Below are 20,189 nucleotides of genomic sequence, written 5' to 3' on the forward strand. Positions count from 1 at the left end.
GCAAGCCCAGATATCAGCCCAGCCCTCCCTGGCTCCAGAGGCCACTCTGCTCAGTCATTTATTCCCTTCTCAGATTGCATTTATCTTCACTTCTCCCCTTCTCCTCTGCTCTTTCCTCTTGGCTCATAAACATCTTCAGGAGTCTCACATCTCCCAAGCCGCAGGCCCCCCCCACCCCCGCCAATATTCCCTGTTCCTCTCTAGCCTCTACCCTGTTTTTTGGGAAGAGAACAGTAAGGGGTGCTCTTCACACTGCTGATGGGAATGAAAATAGGTCCAACCTTCTAGAGGACAATGTGGCACCGTGTATCAAAAATCTTAAAAATGTGAACATCCTTTGACCCAGTAATTCCACTTCCTGGAATTTACCCTAGGGGAAAAAAAATCATGGATGTGTACAAATAACTGTCATAAAGATGTTTATTAAAATGTGGTTTAAAAACAAAATACTGAAAACAATCTAAATGTCTATCCAAGTGAGATGATTAATTTAAAAAAGTATACTGCAACGTGGAAGGTAATACTATTGAGCAGCTATTTAAAACTGTGCTCTGATGCTACAAAAATATTCACCAACATGTGAAATGCTTTATGGTAATAGCTAAGTGAAAATAGTAAGGGACCAAATATTGACAATAAGATTATATTTTATATATATATATATATATATATATATATATATATATAAAATACATACATACATAGAGAGGAGGAGAGAGAGAGGGAGGGAGAACTGGATAACTTTAGCTATACCACTAACTGCATAACTTGGACAATTATTTAGTCTCTCTGAGCCTCAGTTTCCAAATCTGTAAAGTGGATACAACATGAGGTACTTGACGGGGCTCCATGAGATAATGTATGTGAAGTGCTTAGCACAGTACCTGGCATATAATAAACTCTCAAAAGCATTAACAGTGGTTCAACTCAGTGCTTTTTCATTCCCTCAAATATTTATTGAGAGCCCTCGAGCCTGCTGTTCTCTCTATTTGGAACTTCACTTGGTAAATCTGTACTCATTCTTCAAAATTTTCTTTAACTGTACTATGATGCCCTGCCTTCTCCTGTGTTCATCACAATAAAAACACTAAACTTTAAATCCAAAACGTACATTTATGCAAAAATTGAAACAGTACCTTTTATCTCACAAACATAATGTTGATCAAAAGAAGTCAGACAAAGGAATTGAAAGCAGGAACTCAAACAGATACTTGTACATCAGTGCTCACAGCAACGTTATTTATAATACCCCAAAGGTGGAAACAACACAAATGTCCATTGATAGATAAATGGATAAAGAAAACATGGTATATACATACAATGGAATATTACTCAGCCTTAAAAAGGAATGAAATGATACGGTCTATAACGTGGATGATCCTTGAGAACATGCTAAGTGAAATATACCAGACAAAAAAGGACAAATATTGTATGATCCCACTTACATGAGATAGCTAGAATAGGCAAATTCATAGAGACAGAAAGTAGAAATAAAGGCGGGAGGAGGGAAAGGAAATGGATAAATAAAGGAAATGGATAGTGATGATGGGTGCACAACATTGTGAATTAATGTCACTGAATTAGCCACTTACAAATGGTTAAAATGGACTTCCCTGGTGGCGCAGTGGTTGAGAGTCCGCCAGCTGATGCAGGGGATACGGGTTCGTGCCCCGGTCCGGGAGGATCCCGCGTGCCGCGGAGCGGCTGGGCCCGTGAGCCATGGCCGCTGGGCCTGCGCGTCCGGAGCCTGTGCTCTGCGGCGGGAGAGGCCACAACGGTGAGAGGCTCGCGTACTGCAAAAAAAAAAAAAAGGTTAAAATGGTAAATTTCATGTATATTTTACCACAATAAGAAAAGACTGAAAAAGAAAAAAAGAAGCCGGACACCAAAGAGTACATACTGTTTGATTCCACTTATACAAAATACAAAAACAGAAAACTATGGTGACAGAAATCATAGTAGTGACTACTCTTTGCAAGTTAGTGGCGAAGAGGCCTGAAGGGCAGTTCTGGGGTCATTTTCTATTTCTTTCTTTCTTTATTTTTGGCTGCATTGGGTCTTTGTTGCTGCGCACGGGCTTTCTCTAGTTGTGGCGAGCGGGGGCTACTCTTCGTTGCGGTGCGCGGGCTTCTCATTGCAGTGATTTCTCTTGTTGGGGAGCACGGGCTCTAGGCGCACGAGCTTCTGTAGTTGTGGCACGCGGGCTCAGTAGTTGTGGCACGTGGGCTCAGTAGTTGTCGCTCGTGGGCTCTAGAGCACAGGCTCAGTAGTTGTGGCGCACGGGCTTAGTTGCTCCGCGGCAAGAGGCATCTTCCTGGACCAGGGCTCGAATCCGTGTCGACTGCATCGGCAGGAGGATTCTTAACCATTGTACCACCAGGGAAGCCCTCATTTTCTATTTCTTGATCTGAGTCCTGTTTCCACCGATGTGTTCAGTTGGTGAAAACTAACGAGCTCTTCGCTTTTGAGTTTTCCCGTCAGCATTATTTACACTTCAATCAATAGTTCACCGGAAAACAACAGCAAAAACCCCAAAACGTCTTTAGAACAAATTTTAATTTCAAAAATCCGGATAAATTCTTGTAAATTCTTGTAAGCTGAACCTTTTTTCCCTGTCTTTCTTGGGGCTCCTGCTTTTCCTGTGTCCTAAGCCTGCAATGAATCTGTGCCTTCTTTTGAAATGCTTTCTTGCCTTATTTACCAAGGTTCCACACTACCTGGGGCCGCATTCTCGGAGCACCGGCTGGTGACTAAATTGTCTCCTTGTCTGTCATCTCGACTAGCCCTGAGTTGGGCTCTTTGAGATCAGAAAGACCAGTCCCGGCTGATTCCGCTAACCCGGAGCTCAGTGCGCGTTGCAGAGCAGTAGTAAATCCAATCAGCCCGGGAGGCTGGGAGCAAGGCCGGAAGAAAAAGGCTGCGAAGAGTTAAGCGCCGCTCTGGTCTGCCCAGCGGTGCCAGCCCGCTCGGACATCCAGATGCGAAGTCACACCCCTTGCCCAAGCACCTCCCGTAACTCCCTCCTGGCCCCGCCCCTCATCCATGGGCTCCTTAGGCCCCGCCCACCAGGCGTGGCCTTGCCCCGGGAGGGCCAGGATCCCGCCAACAATAACTCCGCCCCTCCTTCCGCTGAGAAACCTGTCCCTTTTATTTAAAGAATACGTTTACGTCAGCCCGCTTTACGTAGCTTGTCGTCATCAGTGCAAGGCGCGGAGGCGGAACTTCCTGTCTCTGGTTCTAAGAGCTTCCGGGAGAAGCCGGAAGAGCCCGGACCCTGGACAGAATCAGGGCTAGCCAGCCCCTCCCCCGGCCCCTACAGAAAGGTGAGTCCATGGGCCGTCTTGGCAAAGTCAAAACACTTAGTCTGGCCGCTTCAGGTGAGGATCTCCTTCCTTATCCAGGCACAGTACCGGTCCAGATCCCCTTTAATTTCCCATGTTCCCCCGCGTACTCAAGCCCCGCCCCCAGTCTCCCGGCCCCGCCCCGAAGTGTGAGGGGTGTGGATGGTTTGTGAACCCCTCACCTGACTCTACCCGTCGCGGGCTGGGAGAAGCGGGTTTGGCCACGGCGGCCGGAGGTGGGTGGGCCCACGGACTCCTCTCCAGCGCCGCGGGAATAGGACCGCCCAAACGCGGAGCCTTCGCGTCAGAAAAGGCAGGATCGGGGACCCCTCCTCACCGCGCCGTCAGGGTCGCTCACAGGTTGAGGAGCGAGCAAAGAGGCCTCTGAGGAGGGAGACCTGGGGTCCTGCCCAGTCCCTCCCCTCGAAAGTTCCCTGTGCCTGTGCTAGTCGTTTTTGCCTCTGTTCGCCGCAGTTTCCTTTTCTTTAAATCAGGGTTAATGCCGTTAACCTTCTTACCATTAGGGGTTAGTTGTGGGAGTGATAAATGACTGCTACTGTTTGTTTACTGAACAGTTGCAATGTGCCAGGCACTGTGCTAAGTATTTTGCTTCGATGATTTCCCGTCATCTTCAAAACAACCTTATGAGGTAGGTACTATTTTTAACCCCATTTTACTGATGAGAAAGCTGAGTCTCTGAGAAAATTGTTTGAGGTTACAGAGCTAGTAAGAGGCAAAGGGGGTTATAGTTAGTTTGGGAGTTTTTTTGTTTGTTGTTTTTCCTGATCCCAGGGCCCACGTACTAAATAAGGATGTGAAAAGTATTCAGATGTTGATATGTTCCGCAGTGTTCTTTGAGCAGCTACTGTGGGGTTATGCTGGGCACTACGGTACATGGAGAAATACATGTGAACCTTATCTTCCAGGAGTCTAGTAGAGAGATGGACTGGTAGATAAGTATAATGAAGTTTTATAGGTGCTGTGAGAATAGTCTGGTAATGATAATCATCAGACTGGATTTGCCCAGGGACAGCTTTGAAAGCAGCAGATTCTCCAAGGGAAAGAGTAGGTACTCCAAGGAGCAAGCAGATATCCTTTCTACCTTTCTAAGAAACTGCCGAGGGAGAACACAGGACAGGAGGGGAGATTGCGATATGCATTGTGAGAGCCATTTTGGAATCTTGTCCGAATCACTTCCATGCAGGTAGTGGTTTTGCATTTGTGAGCCTACAGTGACCCAGGAGGGTGGTGCTTCTGGTGTCTGTTCTGCTTTGCTGCCCGAAGAATTTCGGAGGAGGCAGACACAATGTCCGCTGCATAGTGTCTGTTGATGGCCCCTCCTGGGCTGTCCCTTTGGGTTGGTCTGACTTTGCTTTTGATAAATTAATTTTCTTTGGCTCTTGACATCTGGACGTAGATCCGTGACCGTGAATGAGACTGAGTTCAAATGACACAATCTGGCAAGAGTGGCTGCGCTGTGCCTTCAAAGGGGCCCCAAATAAAACACTCCGGGCTTTTTTGGCTTCTCTGAAGCCACCTTGGAGGCATCTCAGGGGGGGCATAGTTGCTTTACCAATAGATAAAAATCCTAGAGAAACTCAGGGCTCACAGAAGCAAATGTTTTCCCCACCTGCCAAAAAAGCAACGAACAGAAACAGCAGCAGCAGCAGCAACAAAGCTGTAAGGTTTTCCTGATGATCCGTGCTTACTCGGGGGGTGGGAATGTGAGAGAGGAAGGGCGTGGAACCTGAAAGCCAGCGTTTCAGGTTAGAGGCAAGGGGTAAGTCCTTAGCTGTAGATCGGGGGTCCAGAGTTCGGAAGGTCTGTGTCTCTACAGGACACTGAACTCCATTTTCTTTCGGGGCTGAGTCAGTTAGAGCCTAAACAAACAGGAAACCTGCTTGCGACCCCTCATGCCCTGCTGATGCTGTCCCCCTTTGTTCCCGCAGTGTGGACCCAGTCAGCAGCCAGGCCATGGAGCTCTCTGATGTCACCCTTATTGAGGGTGTGGGTAATGAGGTGACTGTGGTGGCAGGTGTGGCGGTGCTGATTCTAGCCTTGGTCCTAGCTTGGCTCTCTACCTACGTAGCCGACAGCGGTAGCAGCCAGCTCCTGGGCACTATCGTGTCAGCTGGCGACACATCCGTCCTCCACCTGGGGCATGTGGACCATCTGGTGGCGGGCCAAGTCACCCCAGAGCCAACCGAACTCCCACATCCATCAGAGGGTAATGATGAGAAGGCTGAAGAGGCTGGCGAAGGTGGGGGAGACTCCACAGGGGAACCCGGAGCTGGGGGTGGTATTGAGCCCAGCCTTGAGCATCTGCTTGACATCCAAGGCCTGCCCAAAAGACAAGCGGGCCCAGGGAGCAGCGGTCCAGAGGTGCCCCAGAGATCTGAGGATAGCGCCTGCCTCATCAATGTGCGGCTCAAATTCCTCAATGACACCGAGGAGCTGGCTGTGGCCAGGCCAGAGGATACTGTGGGTGCTCTGAAGAGGTAGGTGGGCTGGGAAGTGGGAGGCTGCTTGTACCCCATGCCCCCAGCCCTTGGTCTTCTCGGAGGAGGCTGATACAGACGTGGGAGCAGCAGGGAAGCGTCAGGTGCGGCCCTTACAGGGCGGGTGGGGGAGTACTTCCTTAGAAAGCCACCCTGCAGTTTCCCCCCAGTGCCTTGCTTTGTTGGTCCAGGCCTTCCGGCCTTCTCATTCCTTGCCCTCTGTCTGTCCTTCTGTCTGTCTCATCCTTACAGTAAATACTTCCCTGGACAAGAAAGCCAGATGAAACTGATCTACCAGGGCCGCCTGCTGCAGGACCCAGGCCGCACATTGCGTTCCCTGAACATTACCGACAACTGTGTGATTCACTGTCACCACTCACCCCTTGGGTCAGCTGTTCCAGGCCCCTCGGCCTCCCTGGCCCCCTCTTCAGCCACTGAGCCGCCCAGCCTCGGCGTCAGTGTGGGCAGCCTCATGGTGCCTGTGTTTGTGGTGCTGTTGGGTGTGGTCTGGTACTTCCGTATCAATTACCGTCAGTTCTTCACAGCACCTGCCACTGTCTCCCTGGTGGGGGTCACTGTCTTCTTCAGCTTCCTAGTATTTGGGATGTATGGACGATAAGGACCGTAGGGAGAAAATGAAAGGCGTGGTCTTCCTCCTTTATGGCCTCCCCCCTTTCCTGGCCAGAGCTGGGCCCAAGGGCCTGGGAGGGAAGGGTGGAAAGGATGTGGTGGGTCCCCCTCCATAGGACCCAGGAGGCAGGCACGGGGCCTCCCCTTCACGTCCACGAGGGTACAGACATCCCCTCTGTGCAAGCACAACTCAGGTAGAAATGAGAATGTCATCTTCCTTCAATTTTAAGGTCCTGAAGTTCAGAGGTGAGCTGGTGTTCCAGCTCAGTGGGGAGCCTGGGCTCTGAGGATTCCCTCCCAGCCGTGGCCCTAGCTCTTTCCATTATCCTGCATGTCTGCTCCTCAGCCCCCAGGGCTGCCTGTCAGGGCAGTTCAGCATGGCCCCAGCATACTTCTATAGGGAGCCTGGAGTATCTTTCGGTTCCCTCGTGGAATATCCATCTTTCGAGACTGAAATCACATGGGCAGGAGTGAAGTGTCAGCCTTCCCTGTAGGCACCTGGCCACCTCCACCTTCTCCCTCCACCCCGTAGCGGGAATAGGGTGTTCTCTGTATTCTGGATGGTTTCCAGTGTTCTTTTTCTTTTCAAAGCACTTTGCTTATATTCTTTTTAAAAAAAATAGTCCCTTATAGAGCTCAGTCAGGAAGGGGATTGGGGCACAAAGCCAAGCCCCCAGCATTGGGAGAGGCCGGGCCACAGCTGCTGCTACCCTAGGCCTAAGGCTGTAAGCAAGAGGCAGCTCTGGCCCTCAGCCAGTGTCCTACTCTGCCCAGCTCCAAGGACGAGCTCTGGGTATGGAGCACTGGGCCCCAGGCCCTTGCCTCTGAGGCTCTTGGATGGAGGGCCGTGTCTGTGACTGAATAAAGTTCCATTTTGTGGCCGTGGAGTCTCCTGTGACATTGAGAGAACGCTGTTGCTCTGCCCCCAGCAACCCGGGAATGAGGGTGGGTAGGCCGGGCTACCAACGGGAGATGCAGTTTATTTACACCAGCAGCCATGGGGGCAGGGGGAATACACAGCGTTTACAAAGTTAGCTACCTGTACAGGATGGATTACATATGCAAAAATAAAAATCTCAAGACCACAGGACAGCGTGAGCCCCACCCCCCTCCCCCAATGACCCCAGCATGCGGTAATGCCAGGCGGGTGGCCCCTGGGCATGCGGGGGGGAGTGATGCATGGAAGGAAAAGCCACCGGCCATGGAAATTAGTACAGAACCCCCCCACACACACTCAGACACATGATAGAATACAGGGTGGACGACACCTAGCCGGGGTGGGAAGGATGGGAATTGAAACCCACACAGCCTGCTGTTAGAGGGAAGGGAGTGGGGAGCTCCTAGCCCCTGTTCAACTACATGGTAGGGGGGGCACACTCTCCCCGGAAGGAAAGGGGTTTGCTCCCTCAGGGTCTCTGCTGGACCAAGCCCATCTCTTACCCAGCCTGGGCAGGGGGCTCTGCCCTGAGGGCGGACCAGGGAACAATGGGGAAGTGGATGTGGACAAACCAGTTCCCAAACTACTTCCCACTTCTCCCTCCTCCAACCAGAAGGGGGAAAGGGAGAGGCCAGAGGTGAAAGGGTGTACTTATTAGGGCCTGAGCTGCAGCTGCCTCTCAGAAGGAAGAGTGGCCCGCGGCCTTCCTCCCTTCACCTTCAACCTACTCCCAAGTCTTCATTTGGGAGCAGGCTGGAGGCTGGCTGAGATCCTCCTTTCCCTCTGGCTTCCCTTAGAGGGAGAAGGCTGTGGAAGAGCGAGAACAGAGGAGCCCAGGCCCCAGGATTTATTCTAACTCCTGCCAAAATTTGGCTTTTTAAAAAATAATCAATTCTTGGGTTAAAAACCAGTTTGTAACCAGGCGTCAGCCACAATCAGAGCCACCCCAGGGAGAGACTGGGGTTCCAGACAGGGTACTACAGCCCTATCTCTTGTTCCCTTAACCCTCTAGGGTCCCTAACCCAAATCAGTCCAACCAGTCCTGGGTACTAGCTACCCAAATGTGGGATGGCTCCTCCTGGGAGGAGGACAGGGGACACGTCCTGCGAGTGCCAGAGAACATGGCTCAGGGTCAACTCCATCCCTGTGTCAGTCAGCTCTGCTCCCCGCCCAGACTGCAGGCCTCCAGCTCGGCTCCTGAGAGCCACGGTGCCCACGTGGAGGTGGGACGATACATCTCTTCAGGATGTAGACCAGGCAGGTGGGCACACTGGCACACAGTCCCACAGAGGGGCACTGTCTAGGCGTGGCACCCCTTCCCCCTCCGCTGACAGCCCCGAGCACAGAGACCACCCTCTCTTCCTGCCCCACTCCTAGCAAGGGGGGAGAAGTAAAAGAGCAGGATTTTCCTCAGAGCCCCAAACCACAAGTACAGAATAAATAACTTAAAAGCGGCTAAGGAAGGGGAAACAGGGCAGGCTTCAGAGGCAGGAGCATCGAGAGAGGAACTGGAGCTGGTCAAGGTTAAAGAGGGGGTGGCAAGCAGCAGTTGGGAACTTGGGCTGCCCTGGTAGGGCAGTGGGGCAGGGTAGGCAGGAGGAACATGGGGCCACCCCAGGAGGGTGAGGCTGGGCCCCTTCCTGGGGCAGGGAATGAGGTAAGAAAACATTTCAAATAAAGCAGCACCGTTCCCTCTCACCTTGGGGCCCCACTCCTCGCCAGCCCTGGGTCAGGGAGGAGAGGTAGGGGGGGGAGTCATTTTGATACACAGCTCCCTCTTCCTACCCTCCCCCTGCCCTTGAAGCTGTAGAGGCTGGAGGCCCTTTCCTGGCACCCAACAACAAAAGGACAGCTCCCGCTGCCAAGGAGGCCCATGGGGACTGAGGGGAAAGGGCTGCCCCTGTGAGGGGCAGGGAAGGCGGCGGCAGTTCTGGACGCCTACCTCAGCAGACAGCTCGCTGTGCCTGCCTACCCCTGGGATGGGGGCGTTTGATAGGCTTCTTCTGCACACAGACAGGACACGCCCAGCCCTGCTCCTCAGCTGCAAGCACCGGACCCATTCACATTGCTGAGGGCAGCTGGGGGAGGCCCCCTCCAGGCTCAGCTTCCAACCCACCGCCTCCCGGGTAGCCACGATGCTCCTCGGCAGGGCTTAGTCCAGTTCCTGGGGTGGGGGGCGGCAGTGCCCTGGCACAGTGCCCAGGTCAGGCCCCTGGCCTAGCTGGACATCCAGTAACTCACAGAATAAATAGGAAAACCGCCTCCCCACCGAACTTATGTCCAAGGCATAATATGTCCAGGTCTGAGTCCTGCACGCCGAGGGCTCGTGCTCCTTCGCAGAAGACCCTGACACCCCCCAGGGGTGCATAATTGGATCCTCTGCCTGCCTGGCCCACCAAACTTCCCAAGCCCAAACCCCCAGCAGCCGTCCATTTGCCAGGCTATGCCACCTGGGTGGGGGTCGGGAGGGAGGGCTCTGCTCAGCCAAAGGCTATCCCTTGCACCCGAGTCAGTTGATGTCATCGTAGATGCTGGGCGTCGGGGGTGCCGGAGGCTTTGGCTTTTTCTTCTTGTTGGAGCCCAGGCCAGAGGCAGTCCCTACCAGGCTCAGATGGGATTTCTTTTTCTTGGTTTTCCGTGACTCGGAGCTGTTGGTACCTGAAGAGAAGGAGGCGCGAGGGTTGAGGGCAGGTTCGTGGCAGGGGAACGCAAGATGCTCCCCGTCCTTGGCTTCGGGCAGAGAGCCCCTGGGGCCCAGCTGTATCACCTACCTAGACCCCATCCCTGATTCTCACTCGTCTTGGAGGAACCTGAATCAGAGGGTGAGAGATCGGAGGAGCCATCCCACTGAAGCCGGCTGATCAGGGCCTGGCTGTCAGTCATGTCAAAGCTGTCATTATCCAGGGAACTCTCGACCTCTGGAAGGACGCTGGAAAGGGAAGAGGCCAGAGAAGGGCTTCAGGGATACCAATCGTCATCCTTAATCTCCACAACCCACCACCTTTCCTGGAGGGTCACTCACGCCGAGGGTCCAAGGAAATAAATCCGCACGGCTCGCCGCTGCTCATCCGTGTGCTGGGGGCAGCGCAGGGACCTGGTGGGGAGAGAATTATCAGACCCTGACAAGGCAGGAAGGGTCTGAGGAATGCAGGTGAAGCCCCTCCCCTCAGCAGAGGTGGGAGGGATGGACACAGGCAGGGAAGGGATGAACGGAGAGCCCCCAGATTGTGGCCTAAGGCCTGACCATTAGAAGAGGGGAGGGGAAGGGTGGGAGTCCCGCTGCTCAAGTCCAGGGGTACTCCCGACCCGTGTGCCCAGGGTGAGTGTGCAGGAGGGCCCCCTGGCCCTGTTCCTAGGTTCTGAGCTCACCTTGTGCACATCTTCTTGGTGTGTTCAGAAATCACCCCACATTGCTGGAAGAGGAATATAAGCTGAAAGGAGGGATGGAGGAAAGCCTACTCTAGACACTAGACATTCTCTTCTGTACACATGCTAGACTGTAAGCAGAAATGGCCCCAGGGTGTCCACGGCAGACGGCCCCAGACCACCAATGGCCAGGAAGCCTAATTCCAGAGAGAGACCTAGGTGCCCTCACTGCCACGTCAGCAGCCTCTTTCAGGGCCTCAACCACTGCCTGTGGCTCAGCTCGCTCCCGAGGGCCTCCCCTTCCCTGGTCCCTCACCGTGGTGAGCAGGCTACGCAGCTCCTCCGGCCCCAGGGTCTCGTAGCTGATCCCAGTTGAGTTGTTATACTGGGCAAGAACCAGAGGTACAGGTTAGAGAAGGGGCAGCCAAAGAAGGGAGGTTGGGGGGGGGGGTGCAGAATCAGTCCCTCTCATCCCTTCCTAAGTGAGAAGGCCTTAAGACTGCCCAGCAGTTTTCCAACAATCCCTTCCATCCCACCTGCACAGGGGTAAGGGGTTGGGACCTACAGAGAACATACATATGCAAGACCTAAATACCCCATCTAGTGCTTCTGGCTGTCAGCATTCTGATCCCCACGTGTCCAATCCCACGCAACCACAATAAGGACAATGAGAGGGAACCTACAAGGGGCAGCCCCTACTCACCTTAAAAGGATCCGAATTGCTAAGTTCCCCTGAAGAAGAAAAAAGAAGGGGAAGGGTGTTTGATGCAGAGGTACAGACAGAGAACCCTGAAAATAACCAGAGAGGAAGTGGGGGTGACAGAAGGATCACAGGCCCTCCCTCGATACCCCGGCCCGCCCCCCGCGCCCCCCTCTGCCCTCCAGCAATGAGTCCCAGAAGACACAGCTAGAATCACTCCCGTTGTTCCAGCCCCACTTACCATTTTTGTGTTTTAAAGACTTGGATCTTCGAGGGGAATTGGGGTTCTGGAATGGGAGATACCATAGCTTTGGGGAAAGGGTAACGATAAGGGGGAGCCGAGAACCCAGGGAAGGAAAAAAGATTTGACAAAGAAGCATCCTCAAATCCCTACCCTTCCCCATCAGTAAGAGGCCCGTCTACCCAGACTCCCTCCTCCCACCTTCCCCCAAGGCCTCTGCTGCCCTCCTGCCCACCAGACACCCTCATCCCAGAACCCAGAGAGGTACCCAGCGACCTCAGACTTGAGTCAAGACACCCGAGGACTCCCTACCCAAAGGGGAGGGTATGTGTCCTTCGCCCAAATCTCCCTCATGCTTGCCCCAGCTCTCACCTTGTCTGATTTCCTCTTCTTGGCTGTGTAGGACAAAAGGATAAAAGGTAGGGTCACTTTAAGTTCCCAATCTAAGGGCACCTAAAGCAAAGTACAAAGCTACACTCTCCCCCCTCATTCAGGATAACAACTTGTGACTGTTACATACCCAATTCCTGCGAGCCCGCCTCACCCCAATGGCCCCCAAATTCCCCAGATCCCCAAACACCTTTCTTCTCTGAGCCATAGGACCAGTCGTTGTCATTGATGTCATCGTTATCCTCTTGGTCACTCTCAGACTTGTTCATGTTGTTGCTATTGGCAATCCTGCCAAGGGTAGGGAAGAGGAAGGGTCAAGGCTGCCACCTCTCTGCCCCCGACTTCACAGGTAGAGTGGAGCATCTGGGGCCAAGCGTGACCCACCCTCTGTGCCCTACTAATAATGCCCCTGGAGGGCTACACCATGGGACGGGCTGCAAAAGGTGAGCCGCTCTGGTTCTAGCAGGGGGAGAAGCCCTCACCGGCGGTTGGCGATTCGACTGCTGTTCCGACCCATTCCCAGGCACTTCTCCAGATGGGGAGCAAAACGGGAGGCGGCAATGCTGCGGCTGCAATTGGGGCAAACACACTCCTTGCTCTTCCACTGGTTGAAAACCTGTCCAAAGATGTCCAACCCCGGCTGGTCCACGATCTCTGGGGACAGGAGAGGCGTGTCGATCAGGGCGGGCAGGGGACCCTCACCTCTCGTTCCCACCCATGGCCCCACGGCCTCTTCAAAGCCCCTGCCTAAGCTCACAGGAGCTCCACGTTCTACATGTGGTGCGGCTGCCAGAGAAGGACCCTCCAAGCACTCCCAGGACAGGGCTAGACTGCTCTCCTTCAACCCTGAAGCTCACCAAAATCCTTCATGCTATCAGGGTCCGTGTCGTCCAGGAAGAAATAGCCACACTTGACAGCCCGGTGTACCTCAAAGCAGAATCCCAAACAAGAATCCTCGACCAGGTCCGCGTATATCTCCTGAGCGATGGCCTGGGCCCAGGGGAGAACATCCAGGGTCACAAGAGTCATAGTCCCATGGACTGAAAGCAACTCTCACCAACCAAATCTCCTGCCAATTCGCCCTGGTCAAAAATAATGCTTTCTCTGCCATTTTCCCCATCTTGACTTCGAGTTCTTTCTTCTTCTGGATCCTCGGGCCTTCTTAGCTGGCTATTCCCTTTAAGGAACAAGGCTGACTACCCAAATTCCTCTCTGGTGCGGATGCCAGATAAAGTGACGAAGAAACATCAAGAGAAAGAACTGGAGGCACACGTGGGGGAGCCCTCACCTCTAGTTTGCTGTTATCCAGGCCAGACAAAGACATTTCCTCCATTTTCATTTGTAAACTCTTGTGGAGACGGCGCTCTGACTGCTCATAGCACAGCGGGCGGCAACACGGCTGCACACATGGGGGTGGGGGTGTTGGTGTGAGTCCAAGACACCTCTGATGACTGCCACCTCCCCTCCGCACCTCGCTGCCCAGAGCTCGATGGTGGCATCGGGATCTACCTCTCCCTAAAGCCTAGGCTCACTAAGTCTGGATGGTCCTTCAGGGCCTGAAACCCAAGGGCGGCCTAGTCCTTCCCAAGCCTGAACTCAGGCCCTGGACTCTACTGCCAATCAGAGTCTGGGTCTACAGCAGGCAGCAGCTCCCCCCAGGTCCCCAAAACTCGAACCCCTCTTCGATACCCATGGTGCAATGCAGCAGGGGGAGGAGAAGGAACTCTAAGGCCTCAAAGCAAACCCACAGGGTGTGGCAAAGAACTGCACAGACTCCTAAATACACTCCCCTCCCTTCGCTAGGCTCTCCTCAGAGCCACCTCTGCTTTCAGCCAGGATGTCCACTTGGGGGGGTACTGCTACCAGAAGTAGGAATGGCCCTAGGACCCTACAACCTTCACCCCACTCTATCTTCCCTTGCAATAAGCCTGCCACTACAGAAGGGGAGCAGAGCCCACAGAAATCTAGAGCTAAAGGGGCATTTCTAGCCACCATGAGCAAGAGGAGGTAGAGTCCGGTGGGTTGGCAGGCCAAGAGTGGGCACTCCCCTTACCTGTTCTTCTTTTAGATAACCACCCTCCCTCCCTCAGGACCAGCCCGGAAGTCTCTCCAAGAGCCCCAAAGTCCAGGAATCCCCACCAAAGGATTCAGAAACAGCGCCCACAGTCCGGGGCCCCTCTGAACGGTGGGTACGAGTTTAAGGAGCTGCCGGCCTAGAGTGGGGTGGGGACTGACAAATGAGCCGGGGGCACTGGGGAGGGTAGGAGGCCGGGCCTCGGCTCTTCCCCCGTCCCTGCGGCACTGCTGCTGCATCATACCAACTGGGGGGAGGAGAGCCGAGCCGCCGGAGGCCGGCGCCGGTCCGGGACAGACCGACCCTTAGAGAGTGGGCAGAGTGGGACGCGTCCCGGCCCCTCTTCCTCCCCGCCCGCCGACAGCCCCGGCCGGCCGGGGAGAGGAGTCCGGGAGGGTGTCTCTATTGTCCCGGGGGCTGGGGCCTGGCTCCCTAACAAAGGCCCCGCGCCCCCTCCCCGGCCGGCCCTGCCCCGCCCAGGGGGGACCCAGACAGGGGGAGAGCGGGGGGCCCCGGCCGGGCCGGGAAGCCGGGGGAAGCCGGGCGTTTCCGCGGCGGCCCGGGGGGAGGGGAAGGGGCGCTGACCCAGACCTGGGGGGAGGGGGCCCAAGCCCCGCCTCGGGCCCCGCCCCCCGCCCCCCGCAGGCCCCTCCCCCGTCCCCGTCTCCGTCCCGTACTCACCCCGCCCGGGGGGCCGCGCCGGGGCCCGGCGGCCTCTCAGGGCCGCGTCCTCCGGCGGCGGCGGCGGCGGCGGCTGCTCCGGAGCCCCATGTCCGTCGGTCCGTCCTCGCCTCTCCCCGGGGCCCAGGGCCCGGGGCCGGGGGGTCGGGCCGCCCCCCCGCCTCGCCGCCTCACCGGGCGGCCATGGCCCCTTCCCCTCCCTTCTCGTCCCGTCGCCGCCTCCTCCTCCTCACCTCACCCCGCCCGCGCGCAGTCCGCGCGCCGTCCGCGCGCCCCTCCCCCCGCCCCCCACTCCAGCCCGCCTCTCCCGGGCGGGGGGTGCGGCGCGAGCCCGGAGCGCGCGCGCGTGCCGCGACCGGAGGATGGATGGATGGAGCGAGCGAGAACGCGAGCGTGCGCGCGCGCGCCCCTCTCCCCCCTCCCTTCGCGCGGGCGCGAGGCCAAGCGCGAGCGCGCTCCAACCTCCTCCTCTTCCTCCTCCCGCCCCTCCTCAACACCCCGCCCCCGCCCTCCCTTCCTCTTCCTTCTTTCGCTTTCGCGCGCCCAGCGACTGCTCGCGCCTGCTAGAAGGGCCCGAGCGCGTGCATCTGCCCCGCGGCCGCAGCTCGGCAGCATTTGCTCCAGGGGGCGGGGACCGGGCGGGGAGGAGGGGCGCCACGCCGCCGTCCAAAGTACCGGCGGACGGGGACGGGGGCGGGGAGATGGGCGGGGCCTTCGGGAGCCACCTCGGCCAATTGCCGTCTCGCCCCGGCCCGGCCGGCCCAATAGGATGGCGGTGGGTGGAGCGGCGTTCAAGGTGAGGTGCGCGGTGCGCTGGGGGCGGAGACGTTGTGCCGTCCCGGCCGGCTCCGGGGCGGGGGCAGCGGGTGGCGTCGAAAGAGAGCGCCGGCTCCCAGCCGAGCCTGGGACGCCTTCCGGCCCAGGCTCCCCCGCCCTTCCCTCCGGGCTCCCGGCTCTTTTTCCCCCCAGCGCCCCCACCCCGGAGTTCACCCCGAAGCGTGCAGTCGCTTCTGTGAAGAGGCCAGAGTTGAAGTGGGACGCAGCAACTCAGGCCAGAAAACCTGAAGGGGGCTCGTCCGAGCCTCGGTTCCCCGTGTTCCTGGGCGGGTCTCAGCCCACTCCAGGCCTGAGAACCAACAGACGCCCGAGATGAGGGTCCTCCGCTGAGGGCAGAGGCCGAGCTGTGCCAGTCTGAGCGGAGCGCCCTCCCCGCCGTCATCCTAATTTAGATCCCACACCTGCTCGCCTTTCCTGCTTCCGGAACCCACGCTGGACCGCCCCCCCCCCCCCCCTCCTCTCCACAGCTTGCCAGTCAGTGGCCAGACCCTTACTCCGACTCAGTTCTACTCTCCAGTATGTGCCCATATCCGCGCGCTCTCACAGTCCCTCTTCTGGAGCAAAGGGCCTTTCCCAGCCGCAGTAGATGCTTAGACTGGCGCTTCCGTCTCAGTTACTCTCTGTGTCTGGAGTCCTAAAACGGGTATATGACAGCCCTCTTCCTTCAGAAGATGAGATTAAATGAGGAAAGTCTTAAATCACATACTTTGGGGCCATCACTGATTCTTTAGTCTTCAGCAAGCATTTATAGAGGCAGTAGTCCTAAGTGGTTAAGACCAGGAATCATCTGAATTTAAATCTGTGGACTTGACAAACGAACTTGAGCAAACGAGCCCTCTGTTGCCCCAGTTTACACTGTTGTCACCGGGTATAATGATAGTACCTATCTCATTAGGTTGTTGTGGGGATTGACAAGTCAGTGCCTGAGAAACTCGGCTCAGTGTGTTTTTTTTTTTTTTTGGCTCAGTGTGTTTGATAAATCTTAGCTGTTACTCTTACGGTGCGCTGTTAAGAATTCTTATGGTGCATCCGTGCTGGGATGCAAAAATAAAATAAGACAGTTATACTTCCTCAAGAAGTTCACAATTTGTGGGGTAAACAGACCTGTAGGAAAATAATTGCCAGTGTAATAAGAATAAGAGAGCTCGGGACTTCCCTGGTGGCTCAGTGGTTAAGAATCCTCTTGCCGGTGCAGGGGACACGGGTTCGAGCCCTGGTCCGGGAAGATCCCACATGCTGCGGAGCAACTAAGCCCGTGCGCCACAACTACTGAGCCTGTGCTCTAGAGCCCGCGAGCCACAACTACTGAAGCCCGCCCGCCTACAGCCCGTGCTCCGCAACAAGAGAAGCCACAGCAATGAGAAGCCCACGCACCACAATGAAGAGTAGCCCCCTCTCACTGCAACTAGAGAAAGCCTGCATGCTGCAACTAGAGAAAGCCTGCGTGCAGCAACGAAGACCCAATGCATCCAAAAATAAATAAATTTATTAAAAAAAAAAAAAGTGAAGTGCCCAGGAGTCTGGGCACTGGCTGGAACATAGGAATATATGGGGAAATAGCAGGAAGTAAGCAGGGCAGACCATGCAGGACTAAGGGTATGCTGAGGAGTCTGCGGGCTTTAACCCTACAGGCTGTGAGGAGTCCTCAAGGGGAACTGTTTGACTTGCATTTTAAGTAGATCACTCTGGAATGTGGAGTCTGGATAGCTTAGAAGTAGTAGGTTTTTGTTATAGCTTGAGATGTGTGGGGTAAAGGAGAGAGAGACCCTGAATACATCATTAACCAAGATGGGGAACTCTGAGGAGGAGATGTGAGGATACAGGACAATGACAAGTTCAGTCTGAGATATGTTGGAGTTACTGTGGAATCAGCTGGTGGAGACTCTCAGAAGGTGTTTGAACTTGAGTCTAGAGCAAAGTAGTGAGGCCAGGACTTCAGGTGTCTCCACAGTGTGAATCAGGAATTCTCCACTCCGATGACCCTGATCTGTTTCTTAGTCTCGGAATATGGGCAATACATCCTGCCCCAAGGAATTTACATATGCCCAGGAAGCCTTCCTATCTCCTCCCTGTTTACCTAAATCCTTCCTCACTTCACCCCTGGCCACCCTCACAAGAAACTCCTTTAAAACTGGATTGTACTATTCATTTGGCACTTGGCCTGAGCAGTCTGTGGTGGTGACCTCTTTGGGCACGTGCCCGGTCTCCACAGTTAGCACCAGTCAATAAACACTAAGGACTACACTGGTCCAGGCTCTGGGCGAAGTGCAGTGAGCCAGAGAGACACACAGACCTTGTCCTAGTGGGGCTTACAGCCCAGCAAAGCCTGAAGTGGAAGAAAGATCGAATGTGAAGGCATCCAGGCTGCTGAAGAAACAAATGCATAGAGATCTTTTAGTCAGGGGGTCAGGGGAGGCTCCCTGGAGGAAGTGGTCTTTTAAGTGGAGCCCTGAATGAACTAGGAAGAGAGGTGAAGAGGAACATTCTAGGCAGAGGGAATGGTTATGTGTACAGGCAGAATGTGGGAAGAGAGTGTAGTGTGTTTGAATCTTGGATGGCTTGTGTAGCTGGAGTTGGGCAGAGAGGACAGCAAGGGCACCAGATCCCCAGGGCATTGTGGGCCCTATTTATTCCCTCATTCAACAAATATTGCCTTTTTTTTTTTCTTTTGGCTGCATTGCACAGCATGTGGGATCTTAGTTCCCTGACCAGAGATCGAACCTGCGTCCCCTGCAGTGCAAGCACAGAATCTTAACCGCTGGACCGCCGGGGAAGTCCCTCAACAAATAATTCTTGACTGTAAAATGTATGCCAGGCACTTTTAGGTGCTGGGATTACTGTAATGAATGAACAGATACGTTGCCTTCTACTTGGAGAGATAGACAATGAACAAGTAAACAGATAAGAAACAAGGAGATGTAGAAGAAGGCCTCTCTAGAGAGGGTGGTCAGGGAAGGCCTGTGAGGTGACATTTGAGCTTAAGTCTGAAGAATGGGAAAAACAAGCTATCTGTAGTGTTGGGGGAATGGCATTTTGGGTAGAGAAAACAAGTGCAAAGGTCCTGTGGTAGGCATGTTTGAGGAACAAAAGACAGATCCCTTGGCTCGATCCTTGTGAGTGATTAGGAAGAGTGGAGTGAGAGAAGGGAGAGGGGAAACAAGGGTTAGGCCTTTTAGGGTCATTGTAAGACAAGGAGTTGTAAGTGTAAGGTCATCAGATTTGTTTTAAAAAGATAGTTTTGGTTGCTGTGTGCAGAATGGACTGTAGGGGGCAAGAGAGCAAGCAGGAAGACCAGTTTTAGGTCTTCGCAGAAGTTGAGCAATGGTGATGGCCTGAAGAGGATGGGGATGGAAGCAGGTAGACAGATTGGAGAGAGATACGGGAAATGGAACGGACGGGTCTAGGTGAGCGAATTTCACCTCCTTTCACTAAGAGATGAAATAGGGAGCGAGGACTTAAGGATGATACACTGATTTCTAGATTGAATGACCAGATAGTTAGTGATCATCTGGGGTCTTGAGGTATGAGGTGCCTGCAAGATATCCCAAAGGATACACTGAAGTCTGTACGGGTCTGCAGCTTGGAAGAGCGGTCTCTATAGAGACCACCTTTTGGAATGGTTACTATGGGTGATAACTGGGGGTTCATAGAGTGACTTGAACACCTAGGATAGAATGAGGAGGAGGTGGGACTTCCCCTGGTGGCACAGTGGATAAGACTCCATGCTCCCAATGCAGGGGGCCTGGGTTCGATCCCTGGTCAGGGAACTAGATCCCACATGCATGCTGCAACTAAGCGTTCACATGCCTCAACTAAGGAGCCCACGTGTCACAACTCAGGAGCCCATGTGCTGCAACTAAGGAGCCCACCTGCCACAGCTAAGACCCCACACAACCAAATAAGTAAATAAAATAAATATTAAAAAAAGAAATAAAATCAATCCCTTATTAAAAAAAAAAAAAGAATGAGGAGGAGCAGATGCCAGCAGAGTAGACCAAGAAGTCAAGAGACAGGCAAGTGGGACTTCCCTGGTGGTCCAGTGGTTAAGACTCCACACTCCCAATGCATGAGGCCCAGGTTCAATCCCTGGTCAGGGAAGTAGATCCCACATGCCGCAACTAAGAATCCACATGCCACAACTAAAAGATCCCTTGTGCCGCAACTAAGACCCAGAGCAGCCAAATTAAATTTTTAAAAAAAGAGACAAGTGTCCACTGGGTGTAACTGATGAACATGTTGGTGACCTCAGCGAGTCACCTCAGGGGAATAGTGGGTGGGAGGTGAGGAAATGGGAGACCATGAGGGGCAAGGAGCTTTTCAGAAGTTTGGCCAAGAGTGAGAGAGGGGTGTGGGGTGAAGGGAGAGGTCTTAGATGGCCCTAGGTCGTTAGCCCTTGGTGGTTGCAGGAACCCAGCCAAGGCTTGTGGAGGGAAGGCTGCCTTCCTTAACATCAGAGAGCAAGTCATCTCAGCCCAGCCCACTTCCCATCAGAGG

The 20,189-nt window shown here is 54.5% G+C and overlaps 2 protein-coding genes across 9 annotated transcripts; one reads left to right on the forward strand and one right to left on the reverse strand.

Annotated features, from left to right (window-relative positions):
• The first annotated feature begins 3,085 nt into the window (after window positions 1-3,085).
• TMUB2 (transmembrane and ubiquitin like domain containing 2) lies at window positions 3,086-7,351 on the forward strand. Of its 4 annotated transcripts, none has more exons than XM_027098917.1 (4): window positions 3,086-3,323; window positions 3,917-3,990; window positions 5,291-5,839; window positions 6,092-7,351. In XM_027098917.1, exons 2-4 carry the CDS (start codon window positions 3,956-3,958, stop codon window positions 6,456-6,458), a joined length of 951 nt encoding a protein of 316 aa, XP_026954718.1. In that variant the 5' UTR covers window positions 3,086-3,323; window positions 3,917-3,955; the 3' UTR covers window positions 6,459-7,351. The 4 variants fall into 4 exon arrangements, with proteins under 4 accessions (XP_026954718.1, XP_026954721.1, XP_026954720.1 ...); XM_027098919.1 differs by lacking the exon at window positions 3,086-3,323 and adding an exon at window positions 3,357-3,377; XM_027098918.1 differs by lacking the exon at window positions 3,086-3,323 and adding an exon at window positions 3,404-3,577.
• Window positions 7,352-7,429: 78 nt separating this feature from the next.
• Window positions 7,430-14,982, reverse strand: ATXN7L3 (ataxin 7 like 3). Of its 5 annotated transcripts, none has more exons than XM_027098916.1 (13): window positions 14,859-14,982; window positions 13,392-13,502; window positions 12,961-13,093; window positions 12,586-12,757; window positions 12,294-12,391; window positions 12,086-12,108; window positions 11,714-11,759; window positions 11,476-11,504; window positions 11,089-11,157; window positions 10,776-10,819; window positions 10,429-10,500; window positions 10,178-10,335; window positions 7,430-10,064 (listed from the first exon to the last, which is right to left on the reverse strand). In XM_027098916.1, exons 2-13 carry the CDS (start codon window positions 13,440-13,442, stop codon window positions 9,916-9,918), a joined length of 1,044 nt encoding a protein of 347 aa, XP_026954717.1. In that variant the 5' UTR covers window positions 13,443-13,502; window positions 14,859-14,982; the 3' UTR covers window positions 7,430-9,915. The 5 variants fall into 5 exon arrangements, with proteins under 5 accessions (XP_026954717.1, XP_026954715.1, XP_026954716.1 ...); XM_027098914.1 differs by having other exon boundaries at window positions 11,476-11,561; XM_027098915.1 differs by having other exon boundaries at window positions 11,714-11,780.
• Between the last annotated feature and the right edge of the window lie 5,207 nt (window positions 14,983-20,189).

Source organism: Aethalodelphis obliquidens, unplaced genomic scaffold (assembly GCF_003676395.1).
Source record: "Aethalodelphis obliquidens isolate GAN/ISIS:26980383/991018 unplaced genomic scaffold, ASM367639v1 scaffold126, whole genome shotgun sequence".
NCBI classification, from domain to species: domain Eukaryota; kingdom Metazoa; phylum Chordata; class Mammalia; order Artiodactyla; family Delphinidae; genus Aethalodelphis; species Aethalodelphis obliquidens.